Source organism: Danio rerio, chromosome 16 (genome assembly GCF_049306965.1).
Source record: "Danio rerio strain Tuebingen ecotype United States chromosome 16, GRCz12tu, whole genome shotgun sequence".
In the NCBI taxonomy this organism is placed as follows: Eukaryota; Metazoa; Chordata; class Actinopteri; order Cypriniformes; family Danionidae; genus Danio; species Danio rerio.
This window is the reverse complement of record NC_133191.1, coordinates 10,659,172-10,677,280: the sequence shown is the minus strand read 5'-3', so window position 1 is coordinate 10,677,280 and position 18,109 is coordinate 10,659,172. Positions and strand designations below refer to the sequence as shown.

General features: G+C 37.9%; 1 protein-coding gene and 1 long non-coding RNA gene across 4 annotated transcripts; one reads left to right on the top strand and one right to left on the bottom strand.

Moving 5' to 3' along the window:
- Window positions 1–2,291: 2,291 nt before the first annotated feature.
- On the top strand, window positions 2,292–13,674 carry si:ch73-54f23.4. Of its 3 annotated transcripts, none has more exons than XM_017351465.4 (6): window positions 2,292–2,435; window positions 2,656–2,751; window positions 4,471–4,699; window positions 6,782–6,804; window positions 6,914–7,029; window positions 8,256–13,674. In XM_017351465.4, the coding sequence occupies exons 2-6, from the start codon at window positions 2,690–2,692 to the stop codon at window positions 8,813–8,815; spliced, it is 990 nt and encodes a 329-aa protein (XP_017206954.4). In that variant the 5' UTR covers window positions 2,292–2,435; window positions 2,656–2,689; the 3' UTR covers window positions 8,816–13,674. The 3 variants fall into 3 exon arrangements, with proteins under 3 accessions (XP_017206954.4, XP_073781980.1, XP_073781981.1); XM_073925879.1 differs by having other exon boundaries at window positions 4,466–4,699; XM_073925880.1 differs by lacking the exons at window positions 6,782–6,804; window positions 6,914–7,029 and having other exon boundaries at window positions 4,466–4,699; window positions 8,256–9,031.
- LOC108179567 (uncharacterized) lies at window positions 6,750–17,999 on the bottom strand. The gene is made up of 4 exons (XR_012392015.1): window positions 16,567–17,999; window positions 15,310–16,286; window positions 14,986–15,113; window positions 6,750–6,997 (listed from the first exon to the last, which is right to left on the bottom strand). It is a non-coding gene; the product is annotated as an uncharacterized lncRNA (long non-coding RNA).
- Window positions 18,000–18,109: the final 110 nt, after the last annotated feature.

Genomic DNA, 18,109 nt, shown 5'->3' with positions numbered 1-18,109 from the left:
AAATCCATACTTTACATATTCAGGGTCGTACTTGCGCTTCGACATATTTGTTGCTATAATTAAATGAAATTTCACATGTCAAACGGTACGGTTGTCGTGCACGCATTTCAAAATAAAAGTCAAAATAACTTAAAAATTAAACTTTCGTTGTTTTTTGTGGTTTTCCCCACCCACTGAATTGATTGACAGGTGCCATGTTGCTATAATAACATGCATACACATGTCCACAGAAGATTTTTTGCAAACAAACTAGGATTAAAATATTTGTTTCAACTCTCTATGATATTTATAAGTTTTATACGTTTAAAACATTTTTAAAAAGAGCATGTTTGCAGTAAAGACAATAAAACGCCATGTAATTCTTAACTGCTGCTGTAAGTATATGCATATATATATATGTGTGTGTGTGTGTGTGTGTGTACTGCAAAGAGCATTTATGTGTGACTCATCGTTTCAGAAAGGCTTAAATAAACTCACCCACAAATACATCAAATAATCTTACTTGGTGTTTTTGACTAATGACCTTATATTAGCTTCATTCGGGTCTGTCTCTATCACTGACTGCTGTTTATCTAATATAACGCAGGAGAAGCAGACACACATGTAGAAAAAGTGGGCGGGGAGAAGCAGCTCATTTGCATTTAAAGCCACAGTCTACTAAAACAGCTACATTGCACTCAGACTCCAAAATGTCCAGATTCTGAAAGCTATAATAAATGATATGATGGGTGTTTTGAGCTGAAACTTTACAGACACATTCTGGAGACACCAAGGGCTTATCTTACATCATGTAAAAGGGGTAAAATAGGTGCCCTTTAACAAAAACATATAGAATGTTGCGTTTTTTAGCTGCTGATTGAAAATTTGTAAACATGTTTTAGGATGTTGCATTTATTAATTAGCATGTTTGGTACTTCATATATTTAGCATTTTAATAAAAGGAATTAGCATTAGTGTGGCTGGAAGGGCATATACCAGCCTGATCTCACGAGAAAACATAAGTATTTTACGTTTTGCCAGTTTAGTGGCTAATTCGTATAAATTCGTATGAGTTCAGTCGTACGAAATTGTACAATTTTAAAATGGAGGCGTAGCACCTAACCCCACCCCTAAACCCAACCATCATTGGGGGATGAGCAAATCGTACTAAATTGTATGAATTAAATCGTAAGAATTCATACGAATTAGCCACTAAATCATAAAGTTACGAATTGCCGTGAGATTGTGTTGCATATAACACATAAAACATATGCCAGAGTAATTGAGGTTCCGGTGTGTACATAAATTCTGCTGTGGCGACCCCTGATAAATCAGGGACTAAGCAGAAGGATAGTGAGTGAGAAAGTGAAAATTTGCATGAATTATAATAATACGTCGTACTTAACTTAGCCGAATAACTAGCCAATTTAGTCTAATTTGAAAAAAAAGACGTTTTTATTATCATTGTATTTTTATTATAATTCTTTAATTTAAATAGAACGTTTCCAAAATTTTACCTTTTAAACCTTTACCTTTTTACCTTTAAAAAATAACCAAAAATGAAGCCAGTTCCCAGAGAAGGATATTTTGTTGCAGAAAATAGAAAAATGGGAGCCAAACAGGAACCATGTGTCAGTGTTAGGGCAATGCTCTGTTTGTGCTGAGTATTAGATACTAGATGTCTTGCGAATATACATTTCTGAAGTTTTTTTCTCTCTCTCCGCTGTCGCCACTAGCTTGTTTGGTTTGGGATCGGTAGAGCTACGCATCGATGGATTTGCTCTCCAGTGTTTAGACCCTCAGTTGTGATTATTAAACCGCACTGAACTGAACTTAAACACAAAAAAACTGAACTACACTGTTCCAATTTACTATGATCTTTTATTTGAAGCTGCTTTTACACAATCTCCATTGTAAAAGCGCTATACAAATAAAGGTGAATTGAAAGGTGAATTGAATTTTGATTTTGGCTTCATCTGATTATTTGTAACTCATTTATAAAAACATTGTTTCAGCTTCTAATACATGGCATTTGGTATTAAAGGCAAATATGTGCCATCTTTAATCTGTCTTGTTAAACAGTAAATTGTCTCTGAAATATTAACACTAAAATAAACATTCAGTTTATTTGACAATAAATTATGCACGACAAGTATTTTTTATATTTAAAATTTGTATATTCAGCCTGGCATAAATATAACACTACTCAACCCTACCTTACTTTGACTGCTATCTCTCTCTCTTTTTCTCTCTCTCACTAAATCCACCCCACCCCCTTCTTTGTGTGTGTTTCTAATACACACCTATCAGTCAGTTTGATTTAACCCCTCTCTCACACATGTATGAGATCTCAGAGTTCTGACTGCTTTGTTCTGACAAGGAAAACTGGAATGCACACAAATCACATGAAGGACACAAACAACAACTTTAACAACTCTCTCCTCGGCGCCCAAAAGGTAAGATTAAATGTCTCCTTGATATGTCATTGCAAGGTGAAATACCCAGTATGAATTGTTGCTCTTTCTGGAAGCTTCCAAATGAGATGACAGAGTAAACATATCATTCAGAGTCTATCTAAAAAGAATATATCCTTGTTCACTAACTTAATTCAGAGTTAATTTATCAACGCTAATCTTGTTAAAACTGATTTTGTGTTTGTGTCTGTTTGGGTTGCAGGAGAAACTTATTCAAGCGATTAAAAAAATCAAACATGAAATTGATGAATGTTATGAAGCTGAGAAAGATGCCTTTGTGGACGCACTGGAAGTCGAGGTACTGATCGGTTTATTAAGTAAAACAGTACGACTTTATTTTGATGGTCCATTCGATACTGCTCCTTCAACAGACATTTAACTGACTATTAGAAACTTTGCAAGTGCATGTCAACTTACAGTTACCCCAACCTAACAGTCTACTTATAATCTAATGAGAATTAGCTGGCATGTAGATGCAATGAAGCTTAAATTCAACAAACAGACCATCAAAGTAAAGTGTGACCAGTAAAGCTTATCTGTGACAGAATATGTATTAATAGCCTTTACTAAACAACACCACTTACTGGCTCACATGGAAATACAACTATCAGAATCTATGTTAACATGTTAGCAACATACCACACATGCTAAATCACGGTAAAACATGGTAATTCAGGCTAGAAACTTGCTAAAACATACAAAAATCATATTAACAGTGTAATACTCATGCTAGAATTGTGCTAACAACAAGATTTTACATATTTTGCTACATGCAGTGCATCCAAAAATGAACATTTACTCACTTTTTACGTACCCACGAGTGTTTCCAAACACAAAATGAGATATTTTGAAGAAAACTGAAAGGCTGTAACCACTGACTTTCGGTATGTGTTTAAATATGAGATAATACACAGCCATTTTTACAAAATAAATGGTGATGTGATGACACACTTCTAAAATATTGAATAAAATGTCAAAATAAATATGTGTGGAAAATGATCCATAATGTATTTACTGTCTATTAAAACGACACACGTGGCTGTTAATGAAACACAATACAATATTAGATTAATTATTAATAATTTATTTGATCATTAGTGCTAGTGCTGTTATGATCAGTCTTGAAAACACTGTAAAATAATAAATATTCATTATTGTCATGTTTCTTGTATTTATATACGCAAACATTTCTCTGAACGTTTCCACCGACTCAAAGAACATTATATACAGTTGAAGTCAGAATTATTAAACCCCCCCCCCCCGAATTATTAGACCGCTTGTTTACTTTTTTCCCAATTTCTGTTAAACAGAAAGCAGATTTTTTCAGCACATTTATGAAAATAATAGTTTTAATAACTCATAACTGATTTATTTTATCTTTGCCATGATGACAGTAAAAAATATTTTACTAGATATTTTTTAAGACATTTAAAGGCTTAACTAGGTTAATTAGGTTAACTAGGCCGGTTAGGGTAATTAGGTTAATAAGTTATAGTATAACAGTAGTTTGTTCTGTAGATTATCGAGAAAAAAAATAGATTAAAGGGGCTAATAATTTTGTCCCTAAAATGGTGTTTAAAAAATTAAAAACTGCTTTTATTCTAGCCGAAATAAAACAAACAAGGCTTTTTCCAGAAGAAAAAATATTATCAGACATACTGTGAAAATTTCCTTGCTCTATTAAACATAATTTGGAAAATATTTAAAAAAGAAGAAAAAAATTTGAAGGGGGCTAATAATTCTGACTTCAACTGTATATGGTTTAGAAAGGGTGGACAATCATTATTTTGAATAAGTCACGAAAAAACATTAAATTTAGCCTAATACACTCAGTTCTACAACTCATAATGTACAAGTTATGGTATTATATATGAGTAATTACTCCATAAGTAAGCTAATTTCAACCTACTCCGGATCTTTGTTCAGAGTTATTAGCCCTTTAATTGATTATTCTCCCTTCCGCTGTGTTTCTCATTAAGTCAATTTAGTCAGTCTCTTCCACTTTCCTACAGAACAGATTTGAAAAGATTGAGCGTGAAATCAGAGCAGAATTTCAAAACCTCCATCGTTTCCTGAACGAGGAGGAGGAGGCAGATGTGGAGCGACTGAAGAAGGAGAGAGACAAACGAGTGAAGATCTTAAAAGACAGAGAGAAGAAGATTGCCATGCAGGGTAGAGATCTAGAGAAAGCCATCGAGACGCTGAACTGCAAACTGCGAGAAGACGACAGTCCCAAACTTCTGAAGGTGGATTTCCATTTAAAATCGGATGAACTGACAGCCAAGGCAGTAAAAGTCTTTATCGTTTAGCTTTGAAAGGATAGTTCACCTAAAAATAAAACCTACTCCATCATTTACTGCCTCATGGGGTTTAAAACTCTTATGAGTGTCTTCTGTTAAACACAAAAGAAGATATTTTGAAGAATGCTGATTGACTGGGACAAAAGATTATTATAAAGGTCGGAGGGTGCCACCAACCAGCATTATTCTTTGAAATATCTTTTGCGTTTAAGAGAAGAAATAAACTCAAATAGTTTTTGAACAAGTGAAGGCAGATTAACCCAGGGAACACCTTTATGTTAAAATGCGACAAAAACGCAAATCGGTTTGATGTCAGCAGACGATCTTGATGTCAAAATAACATCAAATTTACATTGTAAAATTCGATTACAGCAGTGTCCTGTAACTGATTGTGGATGTGTTTTTGACATCAATGATAGGTGTCAACTTGATGTTGTTTTGACATCAAGGTAGTTTAAATGCATTGTAAATTATAAATTAAACTAATTAAATTAAATATAATTATTTCTTATAATACTTTTTGTTGTTATTGTGGTGGTCAAAAAGGCATTAATGTGTGGATGTCAAATGGACGCCAATGTTTTGACATAAAATTGATTTGCATTTTTGATGTCAATGTCAATTTAATGTGTTTTTGGCATCATGCTGACTAAATGATGACAGAGATCTAAATTTTAGGTGGACTATGCCTTTAAGGCCCCGTTTACACTAATTCGTTTTAGTTTGAAAACGCATAAGTTTTGCTAGGGTTACGCCATCAGTCCACACTATGCCGGTGTTTTCGAGCGCCGAAAACTGAGCGTTTTGGAAATGCTGGATTAACCGTTTTCATTCTGAAACGCTGCTGCTCCGTCTCAGTGTGGATGGGGGAAAACGGAGACATCTGAAAACGGAGGCAGGGCTGCTGAGATTCGCTACCTGATTGGGGCTTTTGTGTCATTGCGTATCCTTCCCTTATTCGTCAAGCCCCTATCACATGACTATAACACATGGCTTTAACGCTACCGGAAGACAGCAGACCAGCCTTTCAATGTAAACAACAACATGGACACAGAAATGGGAGCGTTGTTTGCACTATTGTCTGATCTAGGCACCATTGTGCAGTTATTCATTTGTTACATTTAGTAACAACTCGACTTTGTCGTCTATCCACAAAAATACCTCTCTTGATTTCTTTGCTATCGCGTTCATTGTTCAACCGGCGTTTGTTGACTAACAATAACCAAATGCCGAGCGAGACACATGCTTCCTGTTTATACTCGAATGCGCATGCCCAGAGTGCGCGAATGGTCACGTGATATGTGTTTTTGGTGGCGTAGTGTGGACGGAGATATGTTCTGAAATGCTAGGTGAAACGCTAGTGTGGACGCGGATTGTTTTTGATCATCTAAAATGCCGTTTTAAAACTAAAACGCACTAGTGTAAACGGGGCCTAAGTCATACTGTAGGTCTCAAAATCGTTTCCTGGAGGGCCACAACTCTACAGCTGATCCAACTATTCAAGGTGTTCAAGACTACTAGAGACTATTGAGCAGGTGTGAGTTGGAGGTGATTGGACTCGGAGCTAAACTATGCAGAGCTGCGGCCCTCCAGCAGTTGAGTTGGAGACCATTGCTTTAAAAAGTGTGGTGTGACCTGCACAGACAAGAAAATAGTTTGGTAATCTCTATGAATTGTTTAAAAATGTGAAGTTAAAAATACTGCGTTTATTATATGTTTAAAATATGTATTTCTGATATATTTATTATTTAATTGTATTGCTCTGCAATTTACTCTTAAGCCATTATCTATTTTGGAACCCATCACAGGCTTACATACTTTAAAACAACAGGGTGAGTTTATAGTTAGATGGTGGAGGGTGTCAGAAAATTCTAGAAGCCGTTTGACACTGTTAAGCTCAAGTACCCAAACAATCTCATGATTGAAAGAGTGTGGAATCTGAAGAGCTGATTGCTGTATTCAAGCAGTGAATAATGACTTTAAATCTGAACATTCACACTCTAAACACTATATTTTTTATTCATTTAGGAAATCAAAGAGCTTCTCAAAAGGCAAGTGTCTTTTAATTCACACATAAAAAACTAGCTTTGTTGTTACTCTTCACATTGTAGCAATCTGTTACTTATCTACTTGTTTTCCTTGTTTCGTTTGTTTTTTTAGATGCGAGGTGAATTTTGTTCGTCCTTCCCCAATCGACAGTGAAATCTTCTCGAGTCAGTTTGTGGGGCCCATTCAGTACCGGATCTGGAAACACATGAAGCCATCACTATACCCAAGTATTAAGACTAAATATTAAATAGTATTGTAAATTTACATATCAGACGTTCTGACATTTCCCTAATTTAATGCTAGATTTCACATTACAGTGGTGGGGATTTTGATTCATCCTAGTGATTTAACTCTTTTAAATAATAATAATTAATCATATAAATTTTTCACATTTATATAGCGCTTTTCTAAAAACTCAATGCTTTTTGCACAATGGGGGGAATCTCCTCATCCACTACCAGGGGCGTTGCTAGGGTCGAAAGGGATGAGGGCTTAGCCCTAAAGGCTGATTTATACTTCTGCGTCGGCGTAGCTGACGTGCACCTCTCAAAAAATGTAACTACACGTTGCAACGACGCGTAGCGCAAGCTCTGTGATTGGTATCACTTGGTATTGCTTACGAGTCTGGGCGGGACCGAGAGCCGCGTGAATGGTTCGAGCCTGATGGAGCGATTGTTTACAAGTGTGGAGTCCCGTGAAGGAGCTTCGGATGGAAAGTTTTCTTTTGTGTTTACGTCATAGTTAAAGTTGTTGCACGTCCGCCGGTTCCTGCGTCAAAATGAGCGAGTTTGAGCCACTTGTACATCCCGGAAGTGTTCAGGAAAAGCAAAACAGCAGCGAAGAAACTCGACAGAGAGGAACATTTACACCTCACTGCCAACTAGCATTTCGGAAGTGTTAATGCAGACCCACAGAGACAGCGCGCAGAAGTATAAATGCACAGCTACACACGTTGCATGCGCCGTGGGTCACGCCGGTCACTTGACGCAGAAGTATAAACCAGGCTTTAAAAAAGTGTCTGAATCTGTTTCTCATTTGGCAGGCTGCTACTGTCCACCAGAGGTCGCAATTCAGTTACGGGCACATGCTTTGAGAGCCTTTCTAAATGAATTAATGAAATATGTGGTTTTCCAACAAGGCAACCCGAGGTGCTAAAATATAAACTGCCTTTGGAATGGTTAAAACAACCAAAACAAAGACAGCGTTCCGGCATGTAACACACATTTTCAAAGCAGAATATCTGGCTTCAGCATTGTTTTTCAGATAAACAATAATGTTTACTTGCCTTGTATCTAAATATCTGCAAACATATTATGCTATTTTTATGCTTAGAAGAGTAAAAAACATACAAACAGCACCTTTAATCTAAAGCTACATCACATAAATGCATTGTAAATATCACTGTTACTGAATATTTAGGTTTGACTTTTATTCAATTGATTTTCATACACAGACATATCCCTGTTGACGTTTGACCCTGAAACAGCACATCCCCTTCTGACCTTGTCTCCTGAGAGAACAGCAGTGACTTTCGAGGAGGGCAAGGAGACTGGGGAGAATGCGGCTGAGAGAAACCCAAAGCGCTTCCACTACTATTACTGCGTGATGGGCTCAGAGGGCTTCACTCATGGCCGCCATTACTGGGAGGTGGAGGTAAAAGGCAAGACCGCCTGGAGAGTGGGTGTGGCGAGAGCGGACGTGCACCGCGGGGAGATGGACTCTTCCTCGACGCTAAACGGACTGTGGACGTTGTCTCTCAGAAATGGCTCGATCACAGCCTGCACCCACCCAAAGCCCACACCAGTGCTCTCGTACACTCCCCCAATTCGCATCGGCGTTTTCCTAGACTGTGATAATGAGGAGGTGTCTTTCTACAACGCTGTCACCATGAACCCACTCTTCTCCTTCTACACAGGGACTGTTTTAGTGCCACTCTATCCATTCTATAACCCGTGTGACACAGATGAAGGAAAGAACTGTGCTCCTCTTTCCATATTTCATCCATCACTGTGAAGGATTGGCTTGGGTGTTTGTTTCTTCAACTAACTGCTGACACAGTTTGAAATGCTGGATTTTGATCAACCGAAAGCATGAATGCCTCTAAATTTAGATTGCAGGGGTCTTTATTATGAATGTGGCATACACATAAAAAACAGAAGTGGAAGCGTTCGTACGGCTCTTTCACGCAAAGGTTGTAATCTATAAAAAACTAACTTGACAGAGGATGTGCGCAGGTGTAAGTAAACGTTTTTTACTTAAATACTGACTTAATTGAACCACCTTAAATCATTATACAAGCCATAATCATAAATATATAATTGCAAATTTATTCTGGCGTACAGTACCCTTACTTTTAAAAAGGTTTCCACAATTCAATTCATCTTCATTTCTATAGTGCTTTTACAATGTAGATTGTGTCAAAGCAGCTTAACATAGAAGTTCTAGTAAATTTAAATTGCGTCGGTCCAGTTTTTAGAGTTGAAGTTCAGTTTAGTTTAGTTCAGTGTAATTTAAATAGCACTGCTGAAAGCCCCAAAACTGAAGAGCAAATCCGACGCTGTGCAGCTCCACAAGTCATAAACCAAGCAAGTCAGTGGAGACACTCACTGAACAAAAATTTACCAATTGACGAAAGTGAAGAAAAAAAAAAACGTAAGAAAAAAACAGGCTCAGTTGGGTAAAGCAGTTCTCCTCTGGCCAAACTTCTTGTGCAGAGCTGCAGTCTACATGCAGGAGGCTTGCTTCTGTTTGCTCAGTGACTCTAGCTTCGTTGCTAAATGGCTAACATGGATTTTATTAAGATAGTAGCTGTGCTTTATGTGCTTTAGGAAGGCTGAAAAACAGCGTAGATTCGTTCGGCGCCGTGCCTGGGTCCACAATATCCTTTTTTTTTTAAACAATACAATCATATTAACCATGACAATGGATGGCATCAAGTACAATAATAAACAAGGAAAATTATATATAAACAAATAAAAATAATACTAAAATAAGATAATAAAAAAACGGTACAGAGGCAAAACTTTCAAATTAAAGAATATTTACAAAGTCCTTTTAAAAAAACTTTTTTTTACACTTTTTTGCTGTAAACATTTTGTAAAGTAGTAATTAAACAATTTAAGTCACAAGGAAATTTCTGAAAAATTGGGTAATGATGAAAAAATTTTATATTTGTGAATATAATATTTTCCCAATAAAATAAACAAATTGCGTATAAATTCTATGTTATGTTTGTTATGAGACAAGTAACAAATCATATCACGCATGGACAAATTTATCTTAATCTTATATTTTGATGTAAAAAAGACAGATAAATCAGACCAAAACACATTACCATGTGGGTATTTGACAAAAAGACGATCAATCGATTCAATACTTGAGTTACAGAAGACACAAGTTAAATTAGAATAACTAAATTTAGATACAATCTCGTTTGTGGGGATATTGTGTAAGCCAAGCTTTTATCAAATTAATTTGATCTATTAGAGAAATCCAAAGAAAGTTTCCTCTCAGAGCGATTCTTTTCTTTGACTGAAACGCAGTTCCTATATTTTTATTAATACATTTTAGGTCGTAAATGCACTTGTCTTCACCGAAACCTTGAGTTCTTTTTTAACAATCACTTGAAATGACAAGTCGCATTTATTAAATGAGCAAGGCCATTAGGTATGGCCTTAACTATAGTATGAAATTCTTGATGAATAACAGGGAAATTATATTTAACCATAAAATCACCATTTGAATAGAAGTTACCTTGTGGATCAAGTAAATCACAAACATAATTAATATCTTTTTCCTGCCAATTCTTAAAAAAAATCGATTTATTCTTTACTAAGATGCTTTCGTTGTTCACTGTCCACTAGATCAGTGGTCCCCAACCACCGGGCCGCGGACCGGTACCGGTCCGTGGAACAATTGGTAACGGGTCACATAAGAAATCATAAATTATTTCTGTAGAAAATATTCCCCCCGCGACTTGGTTTCTTCCACTCACCCCCGCCATCTCATGTGAAATGGACTATGCCAAAATCCACCAAGGAGCGGGAAGAACGATCGCTAGAATATCTCAGTGGTGGTTGTTGATAGTTTAAAGTTATAAAACAGGAATTATAGAGTCCAAGTCAGCAGAGCATTTAAAGACTGTGCATATATGTGTGCGTGCATCGCTAAGTAAGTACACAAAATCATTGCAATATGTATCTAAAAATGGAGTTTCACATAATCATACTCATTAGGGCTCTGACATGCCAATGCATACATCTAATTCGGCTATACGGTTGTATTATTGTTAATATGTTCGTCAGTTAAGATGATTGGCACAGACGTTATGTATTTAATGCATATAAACCTTGATTGAAACATAATCAGACCGCGATAGTGCAACTAGCGCATGCGCACTGAGTTGTTCATGATTAACCTGGATGCACGAGCGCAACAGCTGTGTTTCACATAAAGACACCCCACACCGGTCCGTTGTAAAATTGACAAACGTTGACCGTTCCGCAGTGATAAAAAGGTTGGGGACCACTGCACTAGATCCTTTCAGAGGTGCACCTGGTCATCAACTGATCTGTACCTGTACCTTCTTTGAGCCCAGTTTGATGAACTGTTGCCTGGTGTCGTCAAGAGGATTTCCCCTTTGGACACCAACAACAGGCACTACGTCATAATCACTCCCCTACAAGAGCAAGGATGTCTATTCGCGTATTTGCATTGACTTAACATGCACTGTAAATCACTTGTGCTTGACGCTTTATCTGCATCTGGTGTGAATGCAGCATGAAAACGCTGGATGTCCGTCTACACAACGTTTTATAAACGAGACCCCAGGTTGTTACGTTGTGTTTAGATCGATTGTTAAAGAAACAAACTGGGGCTGTAACTAAAATCACCCTTAACCCCTCATTCATTATTCCAATACATTATCTACATCAACAATCTTGAGTGAGCAAAGTTGGATCATGATGAGTGAACTTGAAGCTATTCTAATGTAGTTTTCTGTTGAGACGCACAAATTCATTTTGCATGATGCTCGCAGTGCATGGATGTGCTGTAGTGGCTGCTGTTGAGTGTACATTGATTGTATAACTGGTATGTAGGCATATTATGGGATTGAATTTGATAATGCACTGCATGGTTTCAGATACCAATTCAAAGAGTGCACTATATAATGCAAGCAAGTGCAGTCATGGTTCTGGATAAACATTATCTGGCAGAGTGTAGCCTTAGAGATGTGAGCAATCCTGGAGACGATGATTACTTTAGTCCAGATGTGTTTCATTTTGGATTGTAGGGTCGCACTATTAATCACTGAAAGATGCAAGTCTCGATTCAAACCCCAATCTAATATTCCTAAAAGACAATGATTCGACCCTGCCTGTTAGCCAAAATGCTAAACTAGTACAATCATCATTACCTGGAGTTAGCTAGTACGTACAGCCACACAAAATTAATGTATTTGTTGGTCCTTTTTTAGTTTAGAACAACTTTTAAGCCATTTATTAATGCTATGAAAGATCTCACCAAATCGCAGAAGCCAAGTGAGATTTGGCTAGGTTTTTGGATTAGAGACTGCCTTGGCATACCAGATGCTGTATCTTAGGAGGGCACGGTGGCTTAGTGGGTAGAACTGTAGCATCACAGCAAGAAGGTCCCCTGTGCGAGACTAAGCTGGGGCGTTTTTCTATTGAGCTTGAATTTTTTCCTCTTTTGCGATGGTTTTTCCTTTAGGTACATCGGTTTCCCTGAAAGACACCCAGGTTAGGTTGGAGACAGTAAAATGCATGTAGGAATGAGTGTGTGAGAAACTGTGTTCGCTCTTTGATGTACTGGCCATCTGTTCAGGGTGTTTCCCTGCCTTGGGCTCAAGATATTGGCTGTGTTCCAAATGGGATAGATCCGACTCTGAAGGACACTTCAGAATGAGAGCAATCATAGACACCCTACTTAGGGGTTTTTCCTAATCAAAGCGCTTACCCCTGGCCTTATGGAATGAAATATATTGGATGCAGCAAGTGATAGACACAGTAACCTGTACATAGGGCCCAGGTATATTTCCTTACCCCAGAATAAATTGTCAATGTAATACATTTTTTATTTGTGGCTAACTGAAGCGCTCGTCGTAAGATTAAGGCAGCAATCTGAGGTGAACTTTTAGCTGTGATTAAGATGAACGGTTTTGGATTACTGACTTGCTGAAACTGAATATGAGTACAGAACAAGTCAGTGTACAATATCTCTTAGTAAGCTAAGCAGTCTTAAGGGTCGTACACACCGGGAGGCTTTTCGTTTGCGTTTATCGTCAGCGTTTTACAAGACGTTTTTCCGGATTCAAACCCAAGCGATTTTCACTTGCGTCAAGCAGAAGAGTATGCAAAACCACTCTTGGACTTTAGATGGCGCTACACAACTTTAAGCTTCTGACACCCGCTTGTAACAGAGAAGAAGAGGATAAGAGGAAGTTCACACGCTTGTTGTTAAAGTTACTGGTGACTCGAACAAGCTTGGATGGTCAAGTAGCAGCTCCAGCTCTAGCGATGAAGAAATTATTATTGTCATGTGCGGCGCATCAAAACAAAAAAAACAAGCATTCTTTATAAATGAAGCCTTTACGCCTGCCGTTTTGCGCGTTGGTGTGCACGATTACATTGGCACCTTTTATTTAGTCACAAGGTGTTAAACGTCAACGAGAAACGCGTCCAAAAACCGCCCTGGTGTGCACGGGCCTTTAAGGCTGGTTTATACTTCTGCGTTGAGTGATTAGCATGACCCATGGTGCCAGCCTTGTGCGTATTTCTGCCATTTCTGCCTGCTGTTTGTGTTGCTCTGCAATAAAACTTCCGAAAAGCTAGTTGGCAGTCGGATATGATATGTTCCTCAGTATCCGTTTTTTTACAGCTTTTTTTTCTGGACGCTACCTTAATGTTCAAGTAGCTAAAACTCACTCATTCTGAGGTGGGAATCGGCAGATGTGCAACAACTTTAATCAATAAGAAAATCACAAAAGAAAAGTTTCCATCTAGAGCTACTTCACGCGACTCGACACTTGTAAACGATTGCTCCAACGGGTTCGTGCGGCTCCCACCCCGGCCCGCACTTATCAGCGATACCAAGCTGATCAATCACAGAGCTTGCGCTATGCATTGCTGGGCATGTAGTTTTTTGAGAGGTGTGCGACTGCAACGGCAAGGGGTATGCGACCAGGCTGCACCGGAGTGTAAATCAGTCTTTAGATCTGCAGCCTTCATACATTGAGCTGGTGGGAGTGATTTTGTTAATTATTATGCGAATCTGAATTTACATATATTTTGATTCTAAAACATCATTCCAGTTCGAAGATGCAATCCATACCTAATCCCTACCCCTAAACCTAACTCTAACTGTAAATGATAATTATGCAAAGTCAAAGGGAATTCGTTTGATAACAATGATGTAGAATCACACCCCTTGTTGTGTCCACAAACTTAACATGAATGGTAAACTCATCCTTTAAATCTAATTGGCTGGTTGGAATGCAATATGTTCCAATTGGTGAAATCATGCTACACCCTCTCCAAGATCCTAATGCCTGCCCTTTGACATGACTGAGTTCTCATGTGGGCACTGTACACCTTAAGACTAGGGAAATGAAAGGAATATATACAAATGAGATGAAGTTATATATTAGTCAGAATATAGGAATAAAGGACTTTGACAACAAGTACAGCAAACATCCCCTAATTTTTTGGTAAGGGGGAGCGTGACGTAGGGGGCAGGGGGGTGTGCTGGGGGTTAGGGGCAACGTAGATGAAGAACTTGAGGATCTTTTCCTTTACCATATTGCTCCTAAGCAGCCTCTAGGTCCTAGTGCATGCTGCATGACAACATTTTTTCAGGGGCTGCTGTTATACTTATAAAAAACAGTTAGTTCTATGAACAAATCATCAACTGTCATAAATGAAAAGCTCTGATTTTCATTTATTTTGAAAACCTAACACTTATGTCAATATCAAACCTAACACTTATGTCTATATCAAAGACTCCATACTTTAATCAGAGAATTTACTCACAACGCAAACACACAAACCGAAAATAAATCACCATTTGCTGTGATAACTATTTCAATAACTACATTGTGAAACATTGTGTTACTGTGAAATAATATTACTCATACCCTAAAATAGAATTTTGATCACACAGCCCACATCTAGCGCCCAGATTTCCAAGCCATGCCACTGTCTGGTGGGTAACTACTTTGAAGAGATTAGGCCATAAGGATGAAATCCCTGGAATGAAACACAGCCACTGAGTGGGATCCAGCATGTCCATGGCCCTACATAGGAAAAATGATTTGGAGAACAGATGGTTGGAAAATTTTACCATAAAATTTTCATTGTTGACCAATAATTGATTTTTTTTTTGGCACATTTGCGCTCTTGTATTTTAGCAAATGTTTTAAAAAATTAAATAAAAATGAATAAGATTCTGTGCCTGTTGACAGACTATCAATAGCCACTGTTTACGATTACCTCTCTATAAATAAGCCAGAGATGTCTGTTGAATTTATCCATGCTCAGGAGCTACTTTGGAAACTATGTGAAAAACAAAAGAGGGGGTGGGGGTATGGAGGGGCTTTACAGCCTTGTAGAAGAGAAGAGAAAGCTAGAGACAGAGAAGTGACTTTAAAAGTGACCGACTACATGTGCAGAAAGCACCCCCCCCCCACCCCCCATAAATGTCTCTGAGCCACAGAAGCAGAACATGGAGGACTCTAGAAGCAGGGTGGAAACACCACAACCACACCAAGAAGCATTTTAAAATCATTTATTATCATTTCTAGGCATGAAATAAAGGAAGTATCACTTCTTTACAAAATGTTTATGTGTTGTATTTGTGCAAAAAGGAAGAACGGGGACAGATAAGACTGTAGAGAATCCTCTCATGCACCTGTGGGACACAACCGCACTTGGAGTATACTTGGAGAATGCACAACACCACAGGATATTTGGACGTCTCGTACATCATACATTCTCAACGTTCATTTTTGCTCACTCGAGAGACCATTCCACACCAATTCAATTCTGGGTATTTACTTAAAGGTATAGTTAATCTGAAATATGTACTCACCCTCATGTAGTTACAAGCCTGGATGATTACAGACACCAGAGCACACAAATATGTCATTCTTGGAGATGCACACAATGTCCTCGCTTGTTACGATTTTTGTTCTCCTCCGTTAGAAACATTTATCATCTGAAATTGCAAGTATTTCACACTTGTCCTGCTGAGGGACACAAATTACATAAGTAGGATCAATGCCTCCTTTGGCCTCTCATGGTGCCAGGCCTGACTTTCTTTTGTGGAGAACAAATAAATTAGATTTGGAAGAATATTTTAATCATTTTATCCATAGTATTTAAGTCAGTGGGCTCCAAAACAACACTTAAAGGTGCAATAGGAGATCTTGTAAAATGCTAACGTTAGCCTGATAGCACTAAGTCCCACTCTGCAAATGGCCATCCAAAGCCACACTCAAAATTCTATATTTTTGTTTACATGTTCAAACTACTTAATTTAAGTGAGCTGAAACAACACAATTCTTGAAATTTCATTGGGACAACTTAATTTTTTTATGTTCAATCCACATAAATTTGTTAAAAGTGTTAAGTTAACTTAATCGATTTGTGTTGGGACAATATAAATGAATTGTGTGGAACCCAGCATTTTTTTTACAGTGCATGCCTCCTTAACGCATGAATGCACACTAGACAACATTACTATAAAACATGTAAAATTAACCGGAGATGAAGCTTTAGAGTACAGTTAGCAATTACAAACCAATATATTTTAAATAAAGTAGCTTGTTGATGTATGTCTGCCATTCTCTGTCTGAACTGCATCTGTGAACACACCAATAGCTATGTTTTTCCATACAAAAATGTGAATTAAATTTATGAACAAAACCAGAATATCGCAAAATGTGCGAATAAAGCAGCGTTTCCATCCAACGAGTCAAAGAGAACAAAATCGTCACTTCCTCAATAACTAGCACCAGATATCAACAGTAGAAACTCATCTGCTGCCGTAGGATTGAGAAGCTGTGTGTATCTTTTCCTTATTTAATAAATTACTTGCATCCAGAAGACGATGCTGGATTGCAATGAACATTGATTGCAATGATTGAATGAGAAGCGGAGCGCAGATGCTTCACTATATTCTGGAGGTGTTTAATAATATAATAACACTCATCCTTAAATGGTAAGGCATTTTAGAATGACCAAAACAACATTTGAGGGGCCTCATGTACGAACACTTGCGTTGAATTAATACTAAAACATTGCGTACGCACAAAGATGTAAATGAGTGTACGCAGTAAAAAATTCAGATGTATGAAACAGTGCGTACACCGAATTACACGCATATTCTCTTTGTACATCGGAATGAACGTGAAACTGAGCACAAAACGCACGAGCGCAAAACCCGACCCTGCCTCCTCCCCCGTATGAATATGCTAATGACTCTACTTTGGCAAAACCAAACGAAGAAGCAAGCATGGCAACATGTTTTAACACTATCATTCCAAAACCCGGTTCAAATCCGGCGTCTGATGAACTTATTTTTCTTTTTCCCCCACTACATATCAAATTTTGCCTACTCTTCATCACGAGGAAGACAAGTAGGAATCAATAATAAGTGTGTGTATTATGTTAAGTACATTTGAGCATCACATATTACTTGCACATTTATTGAATGGAAATGTTTTCGATTCACGTATGCAAATTCGTCTTTAGATGGCGCCTTTATAGCAATGTGTGTGCAATAGATCGCTCTGATTACATTGGGAAAACCGGCGATCGCTGCAAATTAAGCTTTAATGTTTGGCTGGTCAACTGCATGGTATGGAAACCTTATATACCTGCTAGAGACATACCCGTCTCATACAGCTGCCATTGCACGGCTCAAAGATACTTTGTAGTGTGCAATTTCACATAACTGCCTCTAGGAGTCGCCAATGAAAATAAAACAAACACACACAAGAAATGAGCGTACGCCACACATGAAGTTGCCGTGGACCAACGCACATTCTCGCGTTCATTCCATCGTTAGTAAATCCAAATGTGAGCGTGAAACCTGCCGTACGCAAAGTTTTTGTGTGTACGCAGCGTTGATACCTGAAGCCCCAGATGTTTTACAGTGTGCTCAGCCTGCTGGTTTGTCCATACACACACTTATATAGCACAAGCACAAGTCAATGCCGAATCATTTAAAATAAATACTGGAAAACACTCTGATATTTACTGGAACAGAATCAGGCTCAAATTAAACACT